Source organism: Ylistrum balloti, unplaced genomic scaffold, assembly GCF_031769215.1.
Source record: "Ylistrum balloti isolate Yb309-2 unplaced genomic scaffold, AGI_CSIRO_Ybal_v1 Utg369632, whole genome shotgun sequence".
Classification (NCBI taxonomy): Eukaryota; Metazoa; Mollusca; class Bivalvia; order Pectinida; family Pectinidae; genus Ylistrum; species Ylistrum balloti.
Genome location: NW_026781897.1, coordinates 381033 through 408080, shown reverse-complemented (window position 1 = coordinate 408080; position 27048 = coordinate 381033). Strand labels below are relative to the sequence as shown.

At 35.3% G+C, this 27048-nt stretch overlaps 2 protein-coding genes across 2 annotated transcripts; one reads left to right on the top strand and one right to left on the bottom strand.

Annotated features, from left to right (window-relative positions):
* The first annotated feature begins 1059 nt into the window (after window positions 1-1059).
* Window positions 1060-7250, top strand: LOC132552596 (uncharacterized). The gene is made up of 5 exons (XM_060216786.1): window positions 1060-1148; window positions 2935-3080; window positions 3300-3392; window positions 6504-6612; window positions 7190-7250. Exons 1-5 carry the CDS (start codon window positions 1060-1062, stop codon window positions 7248-7250), a joined length of 498 nt encoding a protein of 165 aa, XP_060072769.1.
* A 15058-nt stretch (window positions 7251-22308) lies between these two features.
* On the bottom strand, window positions 22309-25888 carry LOC132552586 (uncharacterized). Its single transcript, XM_060216775.1, has 3 exons — window positions 25885-25888; window positions 24333-24495; window positions 22309-22876 (listed from the first exon to the last, which is right to left on the bottom strand). The coding sequence occupies exons 1-3, from the start codon at window positions 25886-25888 to the stop codon at window positions 22309-22311; spliced, it is 735 nt and encodes a 244-aa protein (XP_060072758.1).
* Between the last annotated feature and the right edge of the window lie 1160 nt (window positions 25889-27048).

The following is a 27048-nucleotide window of genomic DNA, read 5'->3' as shown; positions in this document are numbered from 1 at the left end:
AGTAGCCAGTGGGATTATATTATTTATAATTATTACTCATATAAATATCAAGACATACTTTTATTGTGCACTTGATTTTCTTGTGTCATTTTGGATATTCACCCTGCATATTGTTATGTATTAAAATATGAATGAAAATGTCTCTTAGTTTCATGTTTTTTACTAAGACTCCCACAGTCACATTGCATTTGATTATATATATTATTAATTAGTGCATCTCATAGTCAGAGGCTGTTAGCGGCTGTGTGGTACTCTGCATTCGGTGTTCTGCATGCTGATATAACCTTTAATAGATTGGGATATGTATTCACACATGTTATTCACTCTACAAATTAAGTGCGTAAATCCTGGGGTATATTGTTCCTTACTTCTATATTGCCTTTTCCATTGCCACAATCAAGTTATTTATTACTATTTAAAAAAAATGAATTTGAATAAAATGTTATTTATCATTTCTTAATATTTCTATATTATTTTTTTTCTTCTTTTTTTGGGGTGGGGTTGGTTATCATATGTCAGTTTATTGTTAAAATTAACCTATGCAAAATAAGTTGGGTTTTTTTTTTCAATAATTTTACATTTTAAACATTTCCGTTATTTTTTCTATAATTTTGATTCCCGATAACTCCTCTTTAAGATGACTACAGCATAGAACTTTTTCTCAGCTATAAAATGAAGTATTTGTGTTGATACGTGGGTTAGTGACCGAGCTACACTTTTAGTGTGATTTCTAGCATGAGGCCCACTGTGTAGCTATGGTTTTGCGCTAGCGGCAATACCTTCCCAAGATGGCGGCGCTGCAGACATGTTGCGTCAACAGCGGCGGATAGGCCGTGCAGCATCTAGGTTAGATATCTATGCACACACACACACACACACACACACACACACACACGCACGCACGCACGCACGCACATATACACACACAGATATATATATATATACATATATCACCTTATTTTATATAGATCAAAAGCAATTTGAATCGATATTTTGCAACACGCTCTTTTGAACAGATTTGGCATTATCTGACAACCAACTGACATCCGGATACGAACAATGGCGGTCACACGTGGGAATATCTGCCTGGTACTGATAACTGGTTTTTTCGTCAACAAAGTGGAGTCGAGAATATTCGGAACTACCACGTAAGTTTGAAAAGGCGTAAGTTTGTTGCAAACATATTAAGTCTTATGAAAGGTTATGAAAAGTTTTATTTCCTCTTTTAGAAATAAAGCTGCAGATACTTATAAAACAAGATAGTGGCATTCAATGCGCTAAACTAAACACGACACAATTTTAGAAACCTGAAATACAAGAACTCTCACTTAGTGTACGATGTGTTTGACAAGGAGTTAAATGACACAAAATGCTCCTAAAACAGTTTGACTATCCGGTTGGAATTTAATCATGCAGGATGTTCCTTAAACAGAACAATAAAAGTTAATTAATATGGTTTTAGATCTTTTGATGGCCCAATTTGTGGTATTTCACGTTCTTGTTCTTGTAAAATGTACTGTTTGTATTTCATAAAAATCATTTACGGAGCGAAGGTCGAGTATTGACCGCACTATGACAATTACTGTTATGACAACATTCATCAATACTTGCTTGAGATAGCAAACTCAGAAAACCTCGCGTAAAGAGATGTGTAATCTGACAATCCCTATTCGATATGTTTTGTGTTTCACCGACAGCTTATGAATCTGATCATCATGCTATGTAGTGATCTTGTCCTTTCAGCAAGACATTTTCCCCGTTCTCATTGGATGGCAGTCTACTGACTTTTCGTTATTGTTCTGTGAGGTCGCCTCCAGCTACTTCAATGAAATATGGCCTAAAAGAGACACCTCATATAATAAACCATGTCTATTTTCAAACTTTCATAAGACTATTTAGATCAATTAGATATTAATTACTGAAGATGGAGGTTGACAATCACGATCACGTCGGGTTTCACAGAGTTCCCCTAGCCTCGTTCTGGATTCCTGATGGAGAGCGACTATAATATGTTGCAACTTGTATACTTTTGTGCGATTCAGAATAGATATGATTATTTATTCATGAATTCTGAAAGTTGAGGATAATGTTTTAGGATGCATTTCGATCCGAATATCAGTTTCACACATCTGGTTTGAGAAAAATATCTGCAAATGTAATAAAAATGAGAATGTATAGACAATGTTTTACACCGTCAACATTAATAGATTTCGCATCTTTACGTATGGTACTGTACAGTCCCTAACGTGTTAGAAATCAGACACCAATGTGACAGGTATTCTACGGGATAACAAATTGTCTGGTTTATATACATATTTACTAATTTCTGAATTTGATATATAATGTATGTAAATCTGCTAAAGACTTCCCTCAGTTGAAATTTAATAATGAACTCTGACGCCTATGAAGGGGCTCTCCATTACAAGGATTGCTGCAAACCCAAAATTCGAGGACGAATTATGTTCTTAAGTGGAGATATTATGATAATTAATTAATTATTATATTATTAAGATATTAGTCGCAATCTACAGCTCAGCAAGAGAAAACTTCTCTTTAGCTCGATCGGTGGAGCATGCCACCAGTAAGCCAGAGGTCACGAGTTCAAATACTAACGGATGAAATGAGAACTAATCATCACATTTATAAAACGTTTCAAATATGTATTTAAATTAAAAATAAATAAAAGTGAATAACGCCTTTCAATACGAATTAAGGCATGGTATCGCTCAATAAGGAATTTAAGTGCACTACAGCGGTGTTTGTTTTTCTAGGTCTTGATGGTGATGCTTTAGACTTAAAGCATTGAGATTCTGGAAAAAAAATAACGTTAGTCGAAATCAATGTTTCAACTAAGAAGGACAAATGATCCAATTTCAAAGCATTTCGTTATTTTTCAAAAGCAATCACTTTAACAGACCTTTTCGTGTATTGTAGCGCTGCACCGTGTGACCAACCCGCCCTTTTCGAAAACTGCCCTGGAGATTCTCTTCCATCCAACAGTCGTTTTGATCCGCTCATTGGGAAATTCCAATTATCGTGCGATGCAACGACTCAAAGGAAGGACCACTGTGTTATTCTAGGTAATGACGGACAAATGCATGTGAAAGTTGTTTTAAGTAGATTTTCTTTGACATCGTGTCAGTAAATCTTCATTACACTGGCATGATGAGTAATCACACCTATAATAGAAGGGAAACAACTCTTACTGTTTTGTTTTTCTTTTAGCTTTGTAAATTCAAATAGTATTTTGCGAATATTGACGACATAATGACAATAATATGCAAGACTTTCTTTGACAGATGACGATAACAGGACAGAGTCTTTCCGTTGTCCTGAAAACCATGTGTTGGTGGGTAGGGACGAACAGAAGCCAGTCTGTTGTCAGCTCAAAGGTAAGTTTAATTATTTACCTAACTGTTCAGTGTTATGTGTATAATTCGTGTAGTACTTGGAAACTGGGGAACAGCAATAATTCTTGTCAGACTTATAACGAGGAGGAGGAGGAAGAAGAGGAGGAGGAGGGGAAATGGTATTTGATGTGAGATTTGGAAGAAACAGAGCACGCGGACCAAAATAAGCGTTGTTTTAAGCAGTTAATTTGATCTAATTCTGAGCTAAATTGCCCCGAACTCTACATGGTGGTGAATTCTAAGCTGGTGTCGTGACGTTTTAAGTATGTTAAAATGGTTACTGACTGTTTAATATGAACAAATTTGTGTTATTTAGCGATTCTTGCTTCGCTGGGACGAAATGTCCTTAAACGTTACTCGAGGATCAACACTGCGTGACCACGTGCAGATTGTACAACTCTTTGATCATACAGAATATATTTTTACATCACATGTGTAGGCATCAAGCATTTCACAGATCTAGAGAAAGCGTTTCAGAGACTAAGCTCTGCTGCACCAAAATTAGGCCCAAGGAAATTCCTAGATCAGAAAAGTTTTAAGGATGACATTTTGCCTCCAGTCAATCACAAACCACCCATAACAATCAAAGAATTGCAAAGACTCCTTGGAATGTTTAAGTGGTTTCGAAAATTTATTCCTTATATAGCCGACAACCTTGGTGACATTTATCTCCCTTGAGGACATCGCCTTGCAGACCTCATAGGACACTCTTCATCTGAAAATGACCAGGTCAGCAATATACACTCAGCTCGTCTCGTTTATTCCATCTAAGACAACCCTTATTCACGATGAGGATGATGGCTATGATGGTGATTCCGAGGACCAGATTCATGATACGTATGGCAAGCGTCAAAGAATATGCTAAATCAGGCATCTTTCTGCATCCAACCATTTGTGCTTTTAGAAGCCGACCCATAGGAGGAGACAATTCTTCCATTCCCGAGACTAAGGTTTCATTTCATACTGACTGCAACCGTCATCTCGGACAGAGATTTATTGCCATGGTACCGATCTGCAGGATGCTGAACACGATCCGCAGTTGATTAAGGCACCGCCAATATCTAAGGACAATCACATCATCTTTGCAGTATTTACACAGGGAGATGCTTCAGAACCGTAGATGACATCAATGTCGTTGCACGAGTAGTATCAAGAGACAACAATTTGCTACCATCTCGTGCAAATTTAGTACAGAAAGTCATAAATGAACTAGAGGAGATATTTTATTTGCCAAATGATTCCACCTTTGGATCAATTATATCCTATTTCGAAAATCAATTACTACCAGGCTGTCAAACAGCATCTCGAAGATTTTATTTAGTCTTTTTATTATAGTTTGGTATATCGAATGTTTTTCATTCACGTATTGCCAACGCAAAGCGGACCACATCACTACAGTGCTACCAGCTTACTGTGCAAGAGGAAGATCTGCCCTTTACCTTTATCCTGATTCAACTATGGGAGGACATTTTGGTATCCAGCATAATCTTTATACATTCAACGAACATTGCTGTTTTCCCTAATTGTCTCTTATTATAACGATATATATACGCTCATGTCCTCAGTGTCAAGCATGCAAGACAACAAAAGCCGATACCAAGGCTGGAATTCTGATGTGTCCTACTCCTTCGTAGCCATGTGATGTTCGGAAAATTGTTTTATATGAACCGATACCACATTCCCAAAGAGGAAATGCTTTCATATTTGCCGTAGTGGTTATCTTCAGCAAACATTTGTTTGGTCTTCTTATTCCCACTCAAGGTAATATATCTGTGACAGAGGATTTGTAAATTCTAATCACCACCAACGGTGTCTGACTGACATTAATTCTAATTCTGAGCTAAATTCCTCCGAACTCAGAATCAACCGAAACTGAATTCCTCTACTCTTTTATATATACATAAATTGTTATTGTATCTTTTTCCTTACTGACTTATCGTGTTTAGTCACATGTATAACGTCTGCTTTCAGACAGACCATTAAGTATACTCGTCTCTATTTGCGAGTTTGGACCTGTCATTCTGGTAGATTACCAGAGTCGCACTGATCTCTAAATAGGGCTAAGAAGAGTAAATGCCAAGGGGCCTCTCGAGGTCTGACAAGAAATTCATGATCGGGTTTTGGACGATGACTTAAAGCATTTAAAGGACATGCGATGTTCATCATATTTTAAAAAAAGAACGGTATAACAAACACAATTAAATCCCTTCCAGAGAATGTATAATACAAAGAGACATGTAACATAGTCATCTCATGAAAATTTGATGAACAGCGCTTGAAGTGAAAAAAAAACAAACAACTCTGTTTGATGTTTTAACGCCCCGTTCATGGCCTCAGATTCACGGTAAACCTTTAGGCTAGCCAATTTTCTTCAAAGGAGATAAAATCTATATATATACTTTAGTTATGCAATTCAAAATCCTACTGCTAACAATGTCATGTTGACAAAAGTACCATACGGTATTAAAAAGAAAATTTAAAGTCCATTTTAAATATCAGAATAACTGCGTCCCTCCGTCATCCTGTCCATTTTGGTACAAAAACTTAGCAGACTCAAGCATTTCACACAATGTTTTCTATAGGAAGTGCTTGCCTACTGTTTCTTTTTTGGGTGAAAATACAAGTGTAATTAAAGAATTGGTTTTAACCCGATAATTGTGTTCTTTTAGAACCTGATCAATTCAAACTTTCCTTAGTGCTTCCTTACCGATGCTGTTTGCATAGGATTGCATTTCGATGTGACAGGTCAAAGATAAAGGTCACTGTTACTATGAATTGAAAATTCATTGCCGTTGAATAACTTGAGTTTCCGCTGACTGATCCATGTGAAACTTCATACACTGCTTTCATAAAATTGAAAGTTATTGTTTCTATAAAAAATATTTCCTTTCGACACAATAAGTTAAGTTCTTTTTGATTGGTCAATCTCAGGAATTCCAAAACCAGTCCATGGAAAACAAGCCGATTGGGTAGATTTGTGTCGGTTACCGATAACTTGTTTATTTTGTTTGTACCTGATATCGTAATTAAACGCTAGCAATATAGCCGAATTACAAAGAGAAAATGAGCTCAAATCGAACGTCTTTATTGCAGGTATTTGTCTCACCGATTGCTTCATACCGAATGTACTGTATTCTTTCAAACTTGGATTTGAGTTTGAGATTGAGGAAGGGTACGCTCTCGTCGGCAAGTACAGCTACGGGTAAGAGAAAGATAAAGATACATTTAACCCTTTGCATTTACCCGTATACTGACTTAAGTGATATGTAATTAAAAAGAAAAAAAAATAGAAATAAAAGATGAAATGAAATAAACAAATAAATCACCTGAACTTGGTAGAGCGTTAGTTCTTATAGAATTTCTCCGACTGGCGTGTTTTCTCTTCTAGTTTTCCATAAATACTGTAAACCTTTCAATCATGTCGTTTGTACATTTGCACATTGTTATTGTCTTTCACAGTTTTCTAGAAACTGGAGAAAAACACCATATAATTAATTAATTTGTATCGTATTTTACTTGATCAACTAAAATTGTTAAACATTAAAAATAAAATACAAAAAACAGGCGTTATAAAACTGTACCATTAATTTGTTTTTTAGTATTTTGAAAGCAGGACATATTTTGTAGTATTTAAATACCGGCTTGTTATGTTTCGAATTTAGACGCAGCAAAAGATTCTTATCAGTTCAAATAGTAATGTTCTCCCACTGTTTGTCTTGATCTTTAATCAAATTCCAGTATGTACATGCACAAGTATCAATTAAAATTTCTCTTTACAGAAGCTGTACTGAGGATCCAACGATTTTTAGGATAGAAATTTGCAAGCTTACTGAAAAGTAGAGAAAAGAAAACCCATAAAGACAAAGACAAGGATTATTAAAGTTTGTTGGAGAAGTAATAAACCATATCATACCAGGGAATAAGTGTAATTTATATATCATCGTCACCCAATTATTGACAAATCAGCTGGAGTTCAATGACAAGAATTTCTTAGTATGCGATTAATGCAGTATATGCAGTATTCTTCTAGAACACTATTCTTTTAGCGGTTGATTTGGTACGCGCCATGACATGGTAACAGACTGCATTTATACATAGATTTATTAATTACAACATATCTTACCAAAAGGATTTCAGATGGATTGAGTACGTGTTCTTCATTTCGCAATATTTCATTATCATGATTTTACTGACAAAAGAGATTGGGCAACAGGTATAGCCTATACAGGCCATCTCTTTGCTAATATAAACAAATATACACATCAGTCAAATAACAGTAATAAATATTAAATACTTACATTTAATGGTATCAATATCACTCATTGTCTCTGGAAAAGGATCATTCCGAATGTCAGTATGCATGGAAGGCAGCAAAAACAAACTGCCTATACATTTTCACTTTCATTTGCTGAATTTATACAGAAACAAGCCGACAAAAACCTGACACAACAATATACGAACGGAACGTTTACTTTAAAAGACGTCTGGTATCAGTAATGGATCTCTGAATCAACTCAAGTATGGAATCATTTGTAACTGCATCTAGCTCATGGCAACCAGTTAGAAATGTTTGAATGGAATACGTTCGTTCAGGGCAGAAGTAAAATGGAGTTGTCTTTGGTTAGTGAAAAGAGGACAAAGAAAGAAGTGAGAGCAACTTTTAACTTGATGACCTCAAGTACAAACATAGCTATGAATTAGCTAGGAATTACATAAATCGGCGTTCAAGTTACTTACAGAATTTCTTAACTGACATAAAGTTATATTAATTTCCTATCTCCATTGACTTTATTTTTTTAAAAAAAAACGTTCACTGGCGTTCGGCATCTGCAATAGGTTGAAAGAACACATTGCTTTTATTGCACTAATGGACGACATTGCAGTAAACCGGCAAGATGGGTTATTCCATGTATTTGGGGAAAAGCCGGTAATATATATTTGATTTCTTGCTAGTGAAACATTAAAGAGTCTATTAAGACGAAGATGATATTGATCAGTATTAGTTTAAACCATATTTTATTTCATTCATTTTTATGTATACATAATATGCATAATTAATATAAGGATTCAGAAAAAAGTATTACATACTTATATGAATCTGTCTCCTTAAATAATGACAAGCAGGTGACAACACTAAAAACTTTACAACATACTTAGTAAGAAATATGTTTGAAATAGACAAGTGATAAACTTTGTAAATATATGAAGGAAAGAAAGACGGAGAGTGAAAGAAAGAGAGAGAGGAGGGGGCAGGGGAGAAAGGGGGATAATGAAGTGTTTTAATACCATTATGATACTAAACTGTAGTTGCTACATTGTACATAATTACATATTGTACATCAATTAAACATACGCAAATGTGTTAGTTCACACAACTCTCTGGGATCAATGAGGTAGCACTATTAATTTGCGAAACGTTTGGTTTTAGAAATAAAATATTGTATACAACGGAAAACGTTTTCATTTTCATTGATAGTTAGATTTGGATCTCCGTACAAAAGCATGTCGAGTGTGTAATTTTCGGGCAAATTTAAAAAACATCCATTTCTTATGTCTGTATAATTAGAACAAAATAGAAGAAAATGTTCAGTAGTTTCGTGTGACTGTCTACAGGAGCAATAAGGACTATCGACAAGATTACGACTAAACAGGTGGGCATTTAAAGAACTGCAGGACATCCTTATCCTAGCGTGATGAACCTGGTCAAGACGATTCCCAAAATTATAATAAGGAGGGACAGTACGGGAGTGTCTGTGTAGGTAATTTTTTCAAATTACTTATAGAGGGGTTATTTTTTACTAGTGGTGGTAGCGAGTTCCAAAGGTCGATAGAAGAAGGAAGAAAAGATTTCTTAAATAAATTAGTTTTACAAAATACATTACTCAGATTATCAGCATCACGTGTATTATATTGATGAGCGTCGGTTCTGTGCTGAGGAAGTAGTTGTGAGAGATATGGGGGAGAGAGACCAAAAATCATTTTGTGTATTTGAACTGTTTTCTTAACATTGCGTCTATATTGTAGACTATCCCACCCAGTTTCCTCATAAAGCTTAGCATGACTAGTTAGTTTAGTCCCACCCGTCATAATTCTAGCAGCTTCAAGCTGAATATTCTCCAAAGACTGACATTGTTGAATAGTTAAGTTATCCCAGACCATATCGCCATATTCTAGAATAGGTCTGATAAATGAAAAATACAAAGTTTGTAGAGAGTTTCTGTCTATTTTGAACTTAAATTTCCGTAAAACAGCGAGTTTATTAGAGGCTTTCTTTATCATAAAGTTAATATGTTCAGACCAAGTACCATCATGAGAGAAGAAGAGTCCTATATGTTTGTGATGTTTGACCTCATTAACAGGAACGTCATTCATAAGTAAAGGTGGGTGATGGGGCTTATTGAGTTTTCTACTAATCAGAAGAGATTCAGTTTTATCAGGGTTAAAAGTAACCAACCATTTTTCAGACCAGGCATATATTTTCCTTAAACTGTCATTCAGTAAGTCTGCACATTGAAGCGGAGTATCTACTATAGCATAAAGTGAAGTGTCGTCGGCAAATAGTTTTATTATTGCGTTAATGTCGTCAACTATGTCATTTATAAAAATTAGAACACCAGCCCTTATTACTTTCCACTCAGAGGTTTTACAATTTATAACTACTCTTTGCTTTCTGTTATCTAAATAACTTCTAAACCACAAATGCAAACTCCCCCCAATGCCTATTTTATGTAATTTAAAAAGTAGCCCTGCATGCCATACTCTGTCGAAGGCTTTGCTGATATCACAAAAGACCATTCTAATTTCTTTACCTTTATCTAAAGCCGAATATATATCATTAGTAATGGCGAGTAATTGATTAATTGTAGAGTCACCAGCCCTGAATCCGGATTGGGAAGATGATAATAGAGAGTTCTCAATAATAAACTTATACAGATATTTATATACACATCTTTCCATTACCTTTCCGACAATAGATATTAATGATATAGGACGATAATTGTTGAGAAGAGAAGGGTTATCTTTTTTAAACACTGGCGTAACATTAGCTAATTTCCAATTATTAGGAAAATATGAAGTAGTTAAAGAGTTATTGAAGATTACTTGGAGGGGGTAACTCAAGATTATTGCTGCCTCCTTAAGGAGTCTAGGATTAATTAGGTCAGGTCCGACTGCCTTAGAGCAATCTAGATTTAATAGAACAGAAATAATGTCATTCCTATCTATATATATATGACTAAGAAGAGGTTCGTTGTTAGTAGTAGGTGGAAGTTCAGCATTAGTATCATCGACGGTAGAGTTGAGACAGAAGAATTCATTAAATGCATTTGCTTTATCAATGTCATCAGAAAAAATAGAAGTTTGTGTATGAATGGGTGGTATATTACAGGTTTTGTTGGTGTTAAGCATAAGTTTACCTACCGTTTTCCACCAAGACTTCCCACGTGTATTGTTACCCAGCATTCCACATAGTTTACGGACATATTTAGTTTTTGCATTACGTATTGTATTTACACATTTGTTCCTAATTTTTTTATACTTACACCAATCCTCTATGGTTCCTGATCTCTTAGCTAATCTAAATAATCTTTTACGTTTCCGAGCTAACTTACGAATTTCACTGGTCATCCACGGAGGTTCTCTGCTACGTATAGTAACTACTTTGTTTGGAACACATTCCTTAGCGGTGTTAATGAGTATATCAGCAAAGCCATCGACAGAGGCATCTAAATCATCATATGTTAAAACAGTATCCCAATCAACAATAGAAAGTTTCTCTCTAAAAATGTCATAATTGCCTTGGTCATATAACCAAATATTACGTTTCATTGACGACTTCTTAGGTACAGTTATATTTAGGCTACAGAAAATAGGACAGTGATACCTCAGGGGCTGGTCTAGAAAACTTTCCCCAACAGAACATTTCTCAATCAAATATGGATTACTCACACAAATAACATCAAGCAATGATGAAGAATTTTCAGTATAAAAGGTAGGAGACGATATCATTTGGGTTAAATTGAAAGTGTGTAATAATTCGTGTAAATATGGAACGGATTGGTTATTAGTTAAATAATCAGCATTCAAGTCACCGGTTAAAACAATATTATCACACCCAGTATTAAAAGCAAGTTCTAACGATTGTGAAATATGATCCCATGTAGAGACTGGAGAATTAGGTGGTCTGTAGAAAGTGCCATAAAGTACAGTAGTACCTGCTAAATTCAATTCTACCCAAACACATTCAACAGTAGGAAGCTCTAAGTCGGGGCGACGCTTAGCAGGTATGTCATTTTTTACGTACACAGACACTCCCCCTCCTACACGATCAGATCTAATATAACAAAACGGTTCACAATAACCAGGAAAAGTAAAATCTGTTAAGTTATCATTAGTGGAGAGCCAAGTTTCAGTAAATGAAAGTACGCAGACGTTGTGCAGTTCGGTAAATAATACATCCATCTTATTCCGGAGACTTTGGACGTTCAAGTGAACAAAAGAATACTTAGTACTGTCGTAATAGTCGCTTGCATTACTAGAGAGGTAGGAAGATTCGGAGGAGATTTCAGAGGCAGAGTCGGAGTTGTCCGAAGGACCTGGATTTATCTCAATATTGCCTGATATAATAAGTAACAACTGAATTACACACAGGAGAAAAAAATGCAAAAGACAATGAGCTACATCACAAAATCCCAGAGAGTCTTGAGATTTAGCATTAATTATAACCTTAACTAATTTCGTAGAAATCTGAAAAACTTTTCTATTAAATAGTCCTATCCGAGCACGGTGTAATTGTAACGAGATCAGCATTATGTCACATCAGTACTGGTGTACAAAAGCATGAAACAATGGTGTGCTCGGACAGAATACAACAGATATAGTTTGAACAACGACAGTATCATATAAATAGTAAGGTGGGGGACGGGTCGGGGGATAGGATAATGAAGGAACAGAAGAAGTAGAGAGAGAAATATAAACGTCGTGTGCATTTGGATAACAGCAAGGTACACAATGAGGTCAAAGTTGAGGTTCTAACATTGGCGCACGGGCCGGGTTAATACGAAGAATTGTCTATGCGGCAACAGGGAGAAAGCCTTTGATTTTATAATTACATATTTACATGTGCAAACACAACGCGTGGTTATATAGTAATTGAATGAAGGTAATAACTTATTATTTATGCGGCATTAGGAGAATTATATTGATGAAAACAGTGGAATTATAACATGTAAATAAGATCCAGCTCACATGATACAGGTAACTGGTAAACCTACATATGGGATAACCCAATATGTCTGCTTCACGGTAGCATGCACTTGACCACGTGACTGCACACACACACTCAGTGAAGTGCACATACATATGTTTGTAAACAGAGAAATCTGATACTATGGGTCATAGATAAAGAAAAAGAGGGCAGACTTTTCAATACATTGTAATTGTCCATAGCAGTTAAACTGTGACGGTGTGGACACAATGCTGACCGAGACAAAAATAATACTGACACATGAGATGGGAAAAAGTACAGGTATGTACAGGTCATGTAAGTTATATAACCGTGTATTACAAACCGATCTTATTTGATTTCGAAATTAGATTAAGCTGACAAGATATCTAGTACACAGACAATTAATACATGATTACGATAATTCATGCATAATCGATCAATATTTTTGAAATACAATGACACGGAATGACAAACTAATTCATTGATAATGAAATGTGCTTGGATTTATCAAATGACAGGTTATCAAAGTCAAAAGTAGTAAGCTAGAATTAAGGTCATCTATAGTGAACTTTATTGTATGTTTGGTTACTGGATCACGTGTCCAAACTGAACCAGATCGTCTACCGATCTAATGCCGAAGACCTTGGCATTTAGATCTTTAACCATCACCTTGCCATTCGTCGTCCACGTTTGAAGGATAGCTTTAGATTTTACAAGTTGGCGCGAATGATAAGCGAGTTCACTCCGCATCTTGGTGAGATCTTCATTCACTGAGATGTGCGAAAAGGAATCATTATCGCGGAATGCTTTCCTTGCCTTCAGAAGCTTGAACTTCGTATCGACTGACTTCAGACGGACGATTATTTGCCGAGGTTTAGGAGGGGATCGTACACTAGCACTATGCTGCTGACGAGGTTTACCCACACGATGAGATCTCTCAACATCGGTGGGTTGTAAGTCAATACCTGCAGCAGTAGCAGCATTCAAGACAACGGCTGTAGTATCCTCTTCGGGTGATTCCTTGAATCCAGAGAATCGAACCAGGGCTCGACGTCCATATTGCTCGACGTCGTCTATATGAAGACGTAAATCACGGTTCTCCTGTTCGAGCATATCAATACGTTGGATGAGGGGGGATACACGGGCGTTGACCTCCTGTGTAACTAAGTTAGCTATGTCCGCCTTAAAAGAAGACTTTAGAGCCACTACAATCCTGTCAATATCATTATCCGACAGCGACGATGGACTAGCACTGCCCATTGGATACGACCCAGGAAATGAACTGGGTGGGATGTAGCCCGGGGGGTAGGGATGACTAGGTGGAGTGGTATACTGAGGCTGGGGCTGAAACCCAGGTTGGCCAGGAGTAAGACTCATTGTATCTCGTAGAGTGAACACCTCAGAAAGTTCAGTTAGTTTGTGTCTCTTAGGATCCCGGGGGGTGAGTGAGCCGGTCGAGGAGGAGGAGGATGAACTAACTCGATTACGTTTTTCTCCTTGAAAAGACGATACAGACATGTGTGCTAAAAGTACATATGAATTGGCAGTTTCAATATTACTAAAACAGTTCAGCGTAGATAACTGTAGGTAAATATGGACACCTACATGTTATCATCGGGATACATATACAATGGCTGCCACAGAATGCACGGGCCAGGCATGGGTACTCACTGTTCAATATGAAGGCCAAAATATAGCTACAAATTGTCAATAATGTGGCATTTTATCGCACTGTGGTATAAGGAGGCGTCTAAAAACCCGCCATTTGAATTATGGACCTCAGGACCTCGCTGAATTACCTTTTACATTTTTGTTTACCGGAGCTGTTTAGGTTGACGTCATTTCGAGGCCAGAGCCATACTTGTTTTGTAATCTACGTTATATTTTATGTAATCTACGTTATCTATCATTGTAACGGTCTTGTTCACAATAGAGTCCAGGTCAACATCCTTTTCTGTATCTAAATATTTGTTCAATCGATTTTAAAAAGGGGAACAAAAGAAAAATCCGGCATACAATATTGTAAACAAAAAAATCCTTCATCAAAATTTATTTGATGCTTTTTAAGTAAGCTACGTTATGTAATATTTCATTGAAACAAATGACTACAAATATTTATAAATATCTTATAATGCGTTCGATTTCATATAAATAAAGAACGTATCAATCAACGTATACACTGGTATTTGTTTGTATATATCTCAGTTGATTGAAATATCATCGCAAACTTTGTGTAGTTAAACGAAAAAAAAAACCACTTTGATTCGTCCTTGAATGTTGCATCCACACCACGTGGGTGCCATATCACAGTGATTTTCACAGTCCAATGTATCATAATTGGTCATTAATTAAATGAATACATTATTCATTAACTCTTATATTAGTTTTATATCTTAGAGTTGAGATATTTACCTTTATTTTCGTCGTTAAATCAGTGGAATAATTCAAGTATAATTTGAACTTGGACACCCTTAAACTTCAGTCAGGCGGAAATGATGCACACATAATATGAGATGAAACGTAGGACGGTTTGGGATAAACTCATGATTCCGAAATCACAAATTGTTCACAGATAAAATTTGAAAATGAAAGATATTGTCAACGTAGCTTACATAACGTAACTTACTGACAGTTATGTCCAAACAATTTCTGTCTTGATAAATAAACTTCAAACTTTCTTTTTATTCCTAAATGTATTTTACCATAGAGAATGTTCAGTTCGTAATGCCACTCGATTATATTCCAACTATTTTTCTTACACAAAGAGGAACGTAGCTTACGCTCTTAAAAATACGCTAAAATGTCCAATCAAAATTGTTTGATAATATTTTTTCCGTAATATGTATGACTTAATTGAAATGTTTTTCAAGGAGAAAGGTACGAAGGCAGTTTATGGAAGCTTTTTAATCAATTTGAAGAAAAGTAAAAAGTTTGTGTAATACTATACCTTTGTGAGGTAACGTAGATTACGTTTTTTTTGGCGACATTATCAAAACGTGCATATCTTCGTCATATTAACAGATATCTTCTTGAAATTTCTTCCGTCAGCAGTTGAAGTACTGGTTTATATTATACACGTGTAATAGACACTCCGACAATATGGAAACTTATTTTATTAATGTGCTAATATGCCGTTGTAGTCAAGCGACAAGCATAATTTGTCAAATAAACAATTTTTGGGTGCCTGCTGTCAGCACAATTTTCTGAAAACCAATTATTATACCCAATGATTTGATCAATTATGGTTTATATTTAAGAAGAAAAAGTACGGAATGTATACATTTGTTCAGATGCTGTAGGTACAACACAAAGACACACAAATATGTCATATGGACACTTTAATGGAGAATAGGTGTGATAGGTGATAGACAATTGCTGTCGATTTAGTCCTACCACATCCATATTTCTTAGTGATATCGGAATCCGGAAACATTTTTGGAAAAAGTTTTGAGGCATGATCGGAATTTGCAAGGGGCAGATTGTGTTCAACACGAAATGAAGTGAAGAGACATTCTGCATTGATAACTGCTGTACTGGCTTTTCAATGAAAATTCGTAAGGCGTAATTTCAATAAAGAAATCGAAAACAAACCAGCAGTTAATCTACCAAGTGTTTTATTTAAAATACAGGTAAATTTAGCACTACATACCACTATAATATAATGTACATTTTATATAATTATACAATTATACTTACAACATAATTTAACTGGGAAGGGTGTGATATAGTATACATTTTATATTCAACTATACAGTTCAGGACATAACTATAGAAATCAATGAAACCAATAAATTGGGATATCTTATTTTCCTTGTAGTAGGTCTGGAGTCCAAGTATCGGGCTTTTCTCTCAATACATTGCCTGAAATGAAAGGAACAACCTTTCACTGTAATCCCTGGGAAGACGGCTTTGACCGCATTCTGGGCGGCAGATTCGAAGTCGTCGAAGAGGAGAAGCTGGTCCCCGGTGTTGGTCGGTGTCCATTCGTCCTCTAGAATAATCTCTGATGCTGAGGTTGAGAGCTTTGGCTCTGCTGTGGTAGAGGGATGTCTTACACGATGTGTAGGTGGGTATCTGTTCCGCCAGTTGTCTTTTCTCAGCTGTCCAGTTGTGCGCCTGTACTTTGACAATTTCTTCGTCATATATGGTTGGTACAGGATTCAGTTCCTCTCTGCATCTTTTCTTAGTGTTTTTCACTAGCTTCTGTACTTCTCCTTCGAAGTGGTTGGGTGGATGGTTGTGTTGGTGACCTAATTTTACTGGGATGTCATTTGTGGTAGTGATTGTTGCTGGGCAGTTCCAAATGCAGCATCTCCAGTTGGTGGTGTCTCGGTAGCTGTTCGTCACCATGTAGTGGAATCCGGCCTGAAGTAAAGTCCTACCCCCTCGCTTCTTGGTTGTGAACTGAACTTGAACTTCATAGTTTGATATGTTTACAATGATACTGTCCCCTTCCAGTGTCTGGTATATATATATGCTTTTCAGCATGGGTATTTTTACTCACTCAGGATGGCTTGGAAGTTCACCTCACCCTAATGGTGACTACTGTTCCAGAACAATTATGTATATCTAGCTTGGCTGTTCAATTTTTATATATGGCGTCGATGTTCACTACTTCCTCTTATTCCACTTACCTGTTTTAGGCAACCCTTTGTATTTGTCACAATTTTTTAAAATGTGATTTTAGATATTTTAGATTTGAATTTTTAAAATTTTCAAATATATATGTATAATACAAAAAGAAATTATATAAAATATTTTAAAGATATATTTTAACAAAATCATTTGTTTCTGATATCCTATTTAAATTATTTTATTTAATACATATTAATTATTCATACATGCATATATATTAGTTTACGTTATAATGATATTTGTATTTGATGTTTCAAAATGTTTCGGATAGCTTTACGGTTTACCTGTGTAAGTTTACCAGTATAAAATATATAAAAGTTCTTTACTTTTACCTGTTACAACAACATGCCTTAAATGTTATAACAATACACTGCCCTCTCTGTGTACATAATGTTTTTGGGACACATTTTTTTCAGTTTTTGGGACAAACAGGATTCAGCCGCACCTGAGTGTTGAACCAATTTTCACATCTGGATTTTAGTTTATGTTTATTGCCCTGTGAACAGCCAAGGTCATATTTTGAGGTTGAGTCTCTTAGTAGCAGTTAGTGACTATCTCGCTGAACATCATACAGGAGACCTTTTGCAGGCATTCAAAATAATAAAGTATCTTGCCAATGTTTTTTGAGGAATGAAGTTGAAGTGTGACTCCCAAAAATTGGAAACCCCCCCCACACACACCAAAAAAAGATTTCAGTGTATTCCACTTTCATAGCTCTTTCAAGATCAATGATATTTAATAAATATTACTTACTGTAGTAATTGAATGCTTCTATAATTTGATTGCGGTAATTTGCTAGCGGTCGCTCAGGTAATTGTCGCTTTCAATTTTCAATTCAATTTTATTACCAAATGCACACTGCATATAGGCATACAATAATTTTCATAATGATCGAAACAAACACATGTCATGTTCAATGGCGGAGAATATATTACATTATTTAGATTCGATTCTCTCCAATTCATGAAAAAAAAACAAAAATACAATGTGGGGAAATTGATTTTTCTTAAGTCACGGAACTCACCACTTCATGACAAAATACAATGTTAGGAAATATAAGAAGATATTTCTTGAATAACAGAACTCATTGAGGCATGACTTAACTGGTCAGCTTATTGTGAAATAACAAGACCTCACTTATAATACCTCTAGCAGAAGACAAAACAATTACAGTTATATTACATACTTAAATTTAAAATAAAACACTGTATACCATAGTCACATTATTGAGTAACAATAGCATGAAATACAGCTTATATGTCATATTTTGAAATTCTTTTCCGAACACAATGAAACTTACAATCAACCTTTCTCAGTGTTAGAACTTCGAGAATCGTTGACAAAATCACATGACTTTGCAACAGGACCTGATCATATTCACCATAAGTTTCTTAACCATCTACCACAGTAGTCATTTATAAAAACTTCTTGGTATTTTCAATTATGTTTTTTGATCATGTAATGTCGCAAAGTCATGGAAAATGGCAACTGTGATTCCTATCCCCAAACAGGATAAAGACACGACAGATCCCTCCAGTTACCGCCCAATATCACTCACGAGTTGCGAGTATGGATCTGCTAGACCTTCATATCTCAATTTATTAGACACTGTTCATCACCAAGGTGTCAGGCTCGCTCTCGGAGCTTTTTAGACTACACCTACAGCAAGCCTCTATGTAGAGGCTACCGAACCATCACTAGATAGCAGTCAAACAAACTGCACTCCGTTAAACCTATGATCGGTAAATGGTCTCCATGCTATAGAGACAACCACCGAGACGAAGTTGCCCTTGCCCGTCTTCGGATGGGCCATACATACCTTACAATTTTTTTTTTCAATTCAAATTTTATTCCGACGGCCTTACGGCTCATAAGTATACAATTATATACATGATTATACAATTATGCATACTGTTAATTGGAGAGTGATCTCTTGTACATACACGTACTGTAGTACATAATAATGTAGAAAACATCTAGTAACACACATACATAACACTCACGCACACAACAAAAACGCCCTCACTCACGGCCAAAATAGTGCTTTACATAGATATACAATATCACCCGAGATGCTTCGTATTATAAGGTATATAATGATGACGAGTTGGTATATTTTCTCTTTCTTAAATGCATGCACAATAAATATATATTAGATGTTATACCTTTTTCTATCCTAGTATGCACATAGTTTTAACAATGTTCTTCTTACATGCAGTTATATGATACCATTTTATCTTAGCCACACGCCAAATGACAGACAAATCACTTTGATTGCAAATCAAAAGTCTTAATGTTATATTTAATATAAATTAATCAAACGAATTTATTTTTTTACAAGCAACAAGTTAGTAAAATGGGTGAAAATATGTGTATACATCAATATATCAGTTATTATTCATTTTCCACTTTGCATTGTTTCAGGAATAACTAAAGAGTAATCACCATTATCTTCTGAAGTGTGTTTTTCTTTTCTTAAAGGCTAAATAGATATATATATAAATATATTTGCCAAGATTATTTAAGTCCTTCACATTATCTATACTTAACAGCTGTACCAGTTTGAAAACGCTAGGTGATTTATAATATTTTTAATATACTTTTTGTCTTAATTCTTTATAAAAAACACACTGGAGTATGAAATGAAATTCGTCTTCAATTTCATTGTTTTCGCAGCATTCACATATTCTGCGTCTCCTTTCAATGTTAAAATAGCGCCCGTTTTCAATTTTCAACTGATGTGACGACACTCTAATGCTTGCTAAACACTGTTTATAAGTATAATCGATGGGTTTTAGTAAATAAAATTTCATGCAAAAATTATCGATCAAATGTTTATATAGGTCACCTCTGGCAGCATTTTGAATTCTTGCTCTCATTTCCTGTGTGTAAGAATACTTAAATCGCTGTTCTATTATTTTATATATATGTTAGTATTTACAGTATCAATATTCCAAATATAAGATAAGATTAATTTATCTAGTTCTAGTTTAATATTGTTCAGCCAAGTATCATTCATTCCTAATAGCTCTTCTAAACATGTCGCCAGTATACAATTTTTGGATTCTTTTAATTTTAACCAGTATTTTAGTACTTTTAACTTTCTATTGATGTAACGTGACTATTGACATACATACGTATCAAAAACTGAACACTTTGTGTTAATATTAAAATTTTTATTCTTCTTTTTACTACTAATTGCAAATAAAGTTTTTCTTCCTTAATTAGCAGTATGTTTCTGAGTGATTAAATTTCCCATTAAAATTCAACATTTCCAAATAATTGAACTCGTGTACTACTATTGGTTGTTATATGTCCATTTCTCATCGTCCCTTCTATTTCCACTAATTCGAAAGATACGCATTCTTATATGTTGAAAAGCGAAGATAATCATTGGTGCGTGTGATGTGATGAGCCATTTACTGTTAAACATTTTTCATTGGACTGCATTGACCTTCTGTCTACTCGAGAATTTTTTAAATTGTAAAATTACCAGTCTAAAGACCCTTTTTGAAACTTGAGATTTAAAACATTCTGTGTTATCTGAAAGATGTTGGTCTATATTATAGAATATGACTTACCACTATAATCTATTGTGATAATCTATCCATTTATGATTTTAAGCATTTGTCTTTTACTTTGTAGTTTGTTTGATGTTATTTCCTTTTTGGATCGCTGTGTGTTTCGCCAGTTGATGGCCCTAATGACCTTTTATGTGTTGACGGGCCGTCAAGATAGCAGTAATAATAATAAAAATTGGGGCAAAGCCACAATTGTCCTGGTTGCGGGATGAGTGCAATGTTATATGGTATTTACAAGATAGTTAAGGATGTTTCATTTGTTGAGTATGTAGAATATTTGTTAAAAGAGAGAAAGTTTGGCTGTATTTTATGAATTGGTGCAGAAGAAGGGCATTTGAAGAAAGAAGTTAACAGATATTTTTGATTCAGAGATGTTCTTAAAAATAGACAATGGACATCTAAGACCCAAAGTGATTTATATGCGGAAAATGACTAAGTTCCAAAGCCCGGAAAATCCAGAAAATGTCCGGAATGAATCCATAATAGAAGGTGCACATCTTCAACATATGTATAAACATCCTACAAAGTTTCAAGTTTCTACGTCAAAAACTCTAGGAGGAGTTGATTCTATAAAACTGGTACCCCTTTTCCCTGCCCAGCGGCCCACCTGCCCGCCCGCCATTCGCCATACTATAACCCGGATTTGCACTATGTGCAACCCGGCAAAAAACGGCACAATGTTTTAAGAGTAACCTCCCTTTGCAGAAATCTTCCTCGATACTCCAGGTTTTGTTTCGGGATACCACCCATAGAATTTCTTTTGACAATTTCCTTTATATATAATAGAAGTAAGAGGTAGGAAACCAAACCATAGACAGAAGCAATTCATTCTTGGAGTCATCGGGTCAGGTAGATGTTTTACTGGAATAGTCCTAACTGGTCACATTCATATATAATATATCTCAAAACAATTTACCCCTGAAATTTGTCAACAAACAGCATACAGTCCACACCTGATTAATTGAACCAGCCAGAGTGAGGGGCAATACTGAATCAAAAATTTTACACTCTTTACACCTTCGGATTGCTCTCTCCACATGGATTCTTAATCTAGCAATCTCATGTGTGTTTTTCACCTCACTTTTTGAAAAATGGCCTTTCAAACCAAGAAAAGGTGGAATGACAAGGTTAGCACCAGCTGGCTGCAAGAGATCTTGTATCAGAAATCCCTTGTCAGCCATCACCTCATCTCCAACATCAAGGAGATCTACTAATCCTGACACTTTGGTGATTTCCTTGTCAGATATGGATCCAGTGTGTAAAGCACTAACAAAACAGATTGCACCACATGGTGTTATACCAATTAAACCCTTAAATGTAGTGTGTGACTTGTAATTAGAATAAGTTTCTGAATTCAATACCTTAGCACTAGGAGTTTGGGCACGCAGCTCAGTGCAGTCCACAATCACCCTAGTGTTTGGGTATGTGACTTGAAAACATTCAGGCATAGTTTCATTCACCCTGCTTCTGGGTGCCAAATGGGCAAGCTTCCCAACATGAAATACAAATAGTTGACCAATGTGATTAGTAATCTACTAACTGTGCTAGTTGACACTCCAAAACAGATAGCTAGATCATGTCCATTAAAACCTTTTTGTATACGACACAGAAATAAAAAAAATTGGTCAATAAGGGGAAGTGTTTCACAGCGGAATGGCTCATCTCTACTGTCAACACCTCCCCGCATACGCTGAACCTGACTCCAGCGTGTCATAATTGTAGCAGTTGGCTTTAAACTTTCAAATACAGCTTTCAAACATGCATATGACTTAAAACCAGTGTACATATTTAAAGTACACTCATCAGTTATAAACCTTTCAATACAAAATCTTGTATTAATTTGTTCATGAAGCTTAGCTTCAAGTACTGCTATATATTCTTCGGCAAGCTGAAGCTTCTCTGCATCGGTCACTGGAACCGGATCGGTCACATAGTCATGGTCCTGGCTTGGAACTGGCTGGAAATCAGCTTTACCACAAGGAGCTGCAATGTCTTCCCTCTCTGTGACATGATTTTCCTGATCTCTGCCAAAAAAAACCCAAATTTTCAAAATCCTGAAAACAAGAATTAAGTATCACAGCAGAGTTGCCAAATCATAGAATCAAAGCAGTAAAATACTGGTAACCTGTAATAATTAAACACCGAAGAAGAGTGATATTTATACATAATATATCTGTACTTAACACATGAAATTATTGAAAAAAAAAATTGATATAACATGTAAAATTAGATTTTGTCATCATACAATTACATGCACCAGGTAGTTTACCAGTAACTTAAAAGCAACATATATATACTGTACATACCTGTTTGTTTTGATAACTAGGTAATGTTTTAAACTTTGTTGATTTTCACTTTGTTTAAAAATAAAATTTCAATATCGCTTACATACATGTTGTAGTGAGCCCTCTGGGACTCGAACCCAGCATCCAAACTTAATTGGACGGTACCAAATACAAAACTCTGAGTGTACATGCAAAACAAAGGAAAATCAACATAAAATTTCAACAAATTTGAAGAAAATTTGGATACTTCTTGATCATTTGATTAATCAAATTGTGAAAGATGCCTTTTGATGTAGCAGAAGCATGTTATACAAGGAAGACATTACTAGATTGTGCACCAAGAGTAGTAAGAAATTATTTTTAATATTCAAGTCTTTTTAAATAAATCTTTTATTTCCTTTACATATATATACACATGTACCAGGCAGGTCTCAAAACCCCTGGCTGCTTTCCACTGTCAAATCTGACACCAATGCCCTACATTACAAAAAAATGTAAAAGGAAATGAAGAAGTTATAATTCAAATGTTTTATATGCAATCAAGATCATTTAATGTACATGATGTATCTGGTTTGTTAAATTAACAACAAAAAACATGTAAATTGTAAAAAGAAAAAGTTCAGTTCTACATTGAATTTACTTTAATACTGTAAAAGTGAAAAGTTCATGCCTCTGACCAATACCCTTGCATTTTCACAGTCAAAGATTTATTGTTGTTTCCTATGCTCATTGCAAAAGAAACAATTCACTAACTAGTTAACATACATTTGTACTTCATCATTTATTGACAAAATCTGTATTAATAGGGCAGCTGCATGAAATATCACTTTTAAAGTTTAAACAGTAAATATCCATGTATTTTTTTCAATTGTGTCTATTTTCTTATCAAATTACCAAAATAAAAAGATTTTTTGTACAATAACAAAACCAATATCCTGTCTTATGTGATATTTTCAGTATTATTTTATTTTTGAAAGATATTTATAATATACCAGGGGTGGGGGGAGGGTATAGGAAAAGGTTCACTATTAAATTACCAATTGATGGTACTTGAATTTTTCATTTATATCGGATCACTAATTAATCTACAAACACAATAAGCTACCATACGCTTCTTTGTTATCAGGTAATTGAAAGAAAACAAAAAATTGTTGAAAAGATAAAAATACGTTTAAACTAAAAAAAAATCTCTCACAGGACGAATGGACGGCTCTTAGGAGGTGGTCTTTCTGCTTTTGCCTTGCTCCATTTGAACACAGTTGGGATGGTTCCCTCTTTCAGCTTTCTTATTCTAGTCAATGTCCTTTTGAAGGAGTCCGATGGGAAATGCTCTGAGCACATATATGTAGAATTTGTACCTGTAAACATGATGGTACATTTATGAACAACTTTTAAAACGGTTCAAATTGAAATGAAATATTCACACTAAACTCACTTATAACTGCTGATATATATAGATATCAAATGGGAAAGTATTCAAGATACTCCTTTTCACATGCTTTTATTGCTAAGTTGAGTCAATTTCTGTTTCCACAGACAAATATTGAGGGAAACAAGAGGCCCAATGGGCCTTAATGGTCATCTGACAAAAACGGAAGATTTGAAGATTTTGAACTCATTTCACCTTTATTCAGGCTCAAGGATCAAGATCAAGTAACCATCTAATCTATCATATTGATAATAGGCCCAATATGAACATCAAAGGTTATTTGTTTGTTTATAATACTTAATGATGTTACTGAAAAAATTCTTACATTTTATACAAATTGGACCCCTGAGACCTTGAAAGTGGGTCTGGGTCAACCATTTGAACAGACTTGGTAAGCCTTTATCCAAGCATGCTGCAGGTCAAATATCATTACCCTAGACCTTCTGGTTAGTCAGAAGAAGTTTCTTAAAGGTTTTAAACACTTACCCCTGTAACCTTGAAAGAGGGTCAAGGTCATTCATTGTAACAAACTTGTTAGCCCTTCATCCATGCACGCTACAGGCCAAATATCAGTATCCTGAGCCTTCTGGTTATTCAGAAGAAGTTTCTTAAAGAGTTTTTTTTAGACTTTTGACCCCTGTGACCTTGAAAGTATGTCAAGGTTAGTGGACGGCGCACGACGACAGACGAAGCATGATGACTATAGGTTATCACACCCTTCAGGTCAGATAACCTAAAAAAAAACGGCCATTATCTCAAAAAATAATTATGGTCTGTCCGTTATACATGTTATAGGTTGGCAATTATGTTTTATTTTATTATTTTAAGGTTATTGAATGAACATTCAGAATTTAATGGTGCTTCTATTAAAACAATAAATTGGGGGGGGGGGGGTAGCATTAGGGCTGGGTATGCATGTATTGGAAAAGTCAAAACGATACGATACATATCTCAATACAGGGAACTGATATAGACTAGTTAGCATTAAAATGTTCTGGAAAAGGAAGGATAGTCTGAAAAAACATTTCCAAAAATGTAAGATATCCTGATATAAAGGAACTCCCAAAATTGAACAAAGAAAAAAAAAAAAAAAACATTATGGTTCATTCTGTAAGAGAACCTGTGAAATAACCTCAAGTTCCAATTTTATTATTAATGTTACTTTAGCCAGTATATATAGTATACTCTTTAACATAAATTTGACAATGTACAATAATCAGCTGATCACACTGGTGAATACTTTTGTGGGAGTTTCCTCAATTTTGTGGAAGTAACTCCGCCTGTTCTGGGAAACTTCCCCATACTCAAGGATACTTACCCATTCTCAAGGATACTTACCCCATGTTCGAGGAACGTTCCACACATGTACAGGATGGTGATCGGTCATGTGTGACCTATAGCTCTCAATCTATTTGTTGTAGCATCTCCTGAGCTGTCAAGCTACGACCTGGACATTTGGACATTTTATATAGACCTAACCAAACTGTATTATGTAAATTCTTTTTGTTCATGTAGTATCTACTGAATCAGTAAAAACTATTTTGTAAAGTGTTATATTTGTGTACAAAGGCTCAGTGACAGAATACAAATATTATTTTAACGTTAACTAATATATATGCATGTATGAATAATTAATATGAAGTAAATAAAATAATCTAAATAGGATATCAGAAACAAATGATTTTGTGAAAATATATCTTTAAAATATTTTATATAATTTCAATTTGTATTACATATATATATTTTAAAAATTCAAATTTAAAATATCTAATAACACATTTTAAAAAAAATGTGAAAAAACAAATGGTTGCCTAAAACAGGTAAGTGGAATAAGAGGAAGTAATGAACATCCAAGCCCTATATAAAAATTGAACACCCAAGCTAGATATGCATAACTGTACCGGAACAGTAGTCACCATTAGGATGAGGTGAACTTCCAAGCCATCCTGAGTGAGTAGAAATACCCAAGCATATATATATATCAGACACTGGAAGGGAACAGTATCATTGTAAACATGGCAAACTATCAAGTTCAAGTTCAGTTCACAACCAATAAGCGAGGGGGTAGGACTTTACTTCAGGCCGGATTCCGCTACATGTTGAAGAACAACTACCTACTGGAGGTGCTGCATTCGAAACTGCCCTGCAACAATCACCACCACGAATGACATCCCAGGAAAATTAGGTCACCAACACAGCCATCCACCCAACCACTTCGAAGGAGAAGTACAGAAGCTTATGAACAACATTAAGAAAAGATACAAAGAGGAACTGAAGTCCGTACCAACCATCTATGACGAAGAAATTGCCGAAGTACAGACGCACAACTGGACAGATGAGACTAGACAACTGGCGGAACAGATACCCACCTACACATCGTGTAAGACATCCATCTACCACAGCAGAGCCATACTTCTACCAAAGCTCCCAACCTCAGCAGCAGAGACTATTCTAGAGGACGAATGGACACAGACCAACACCA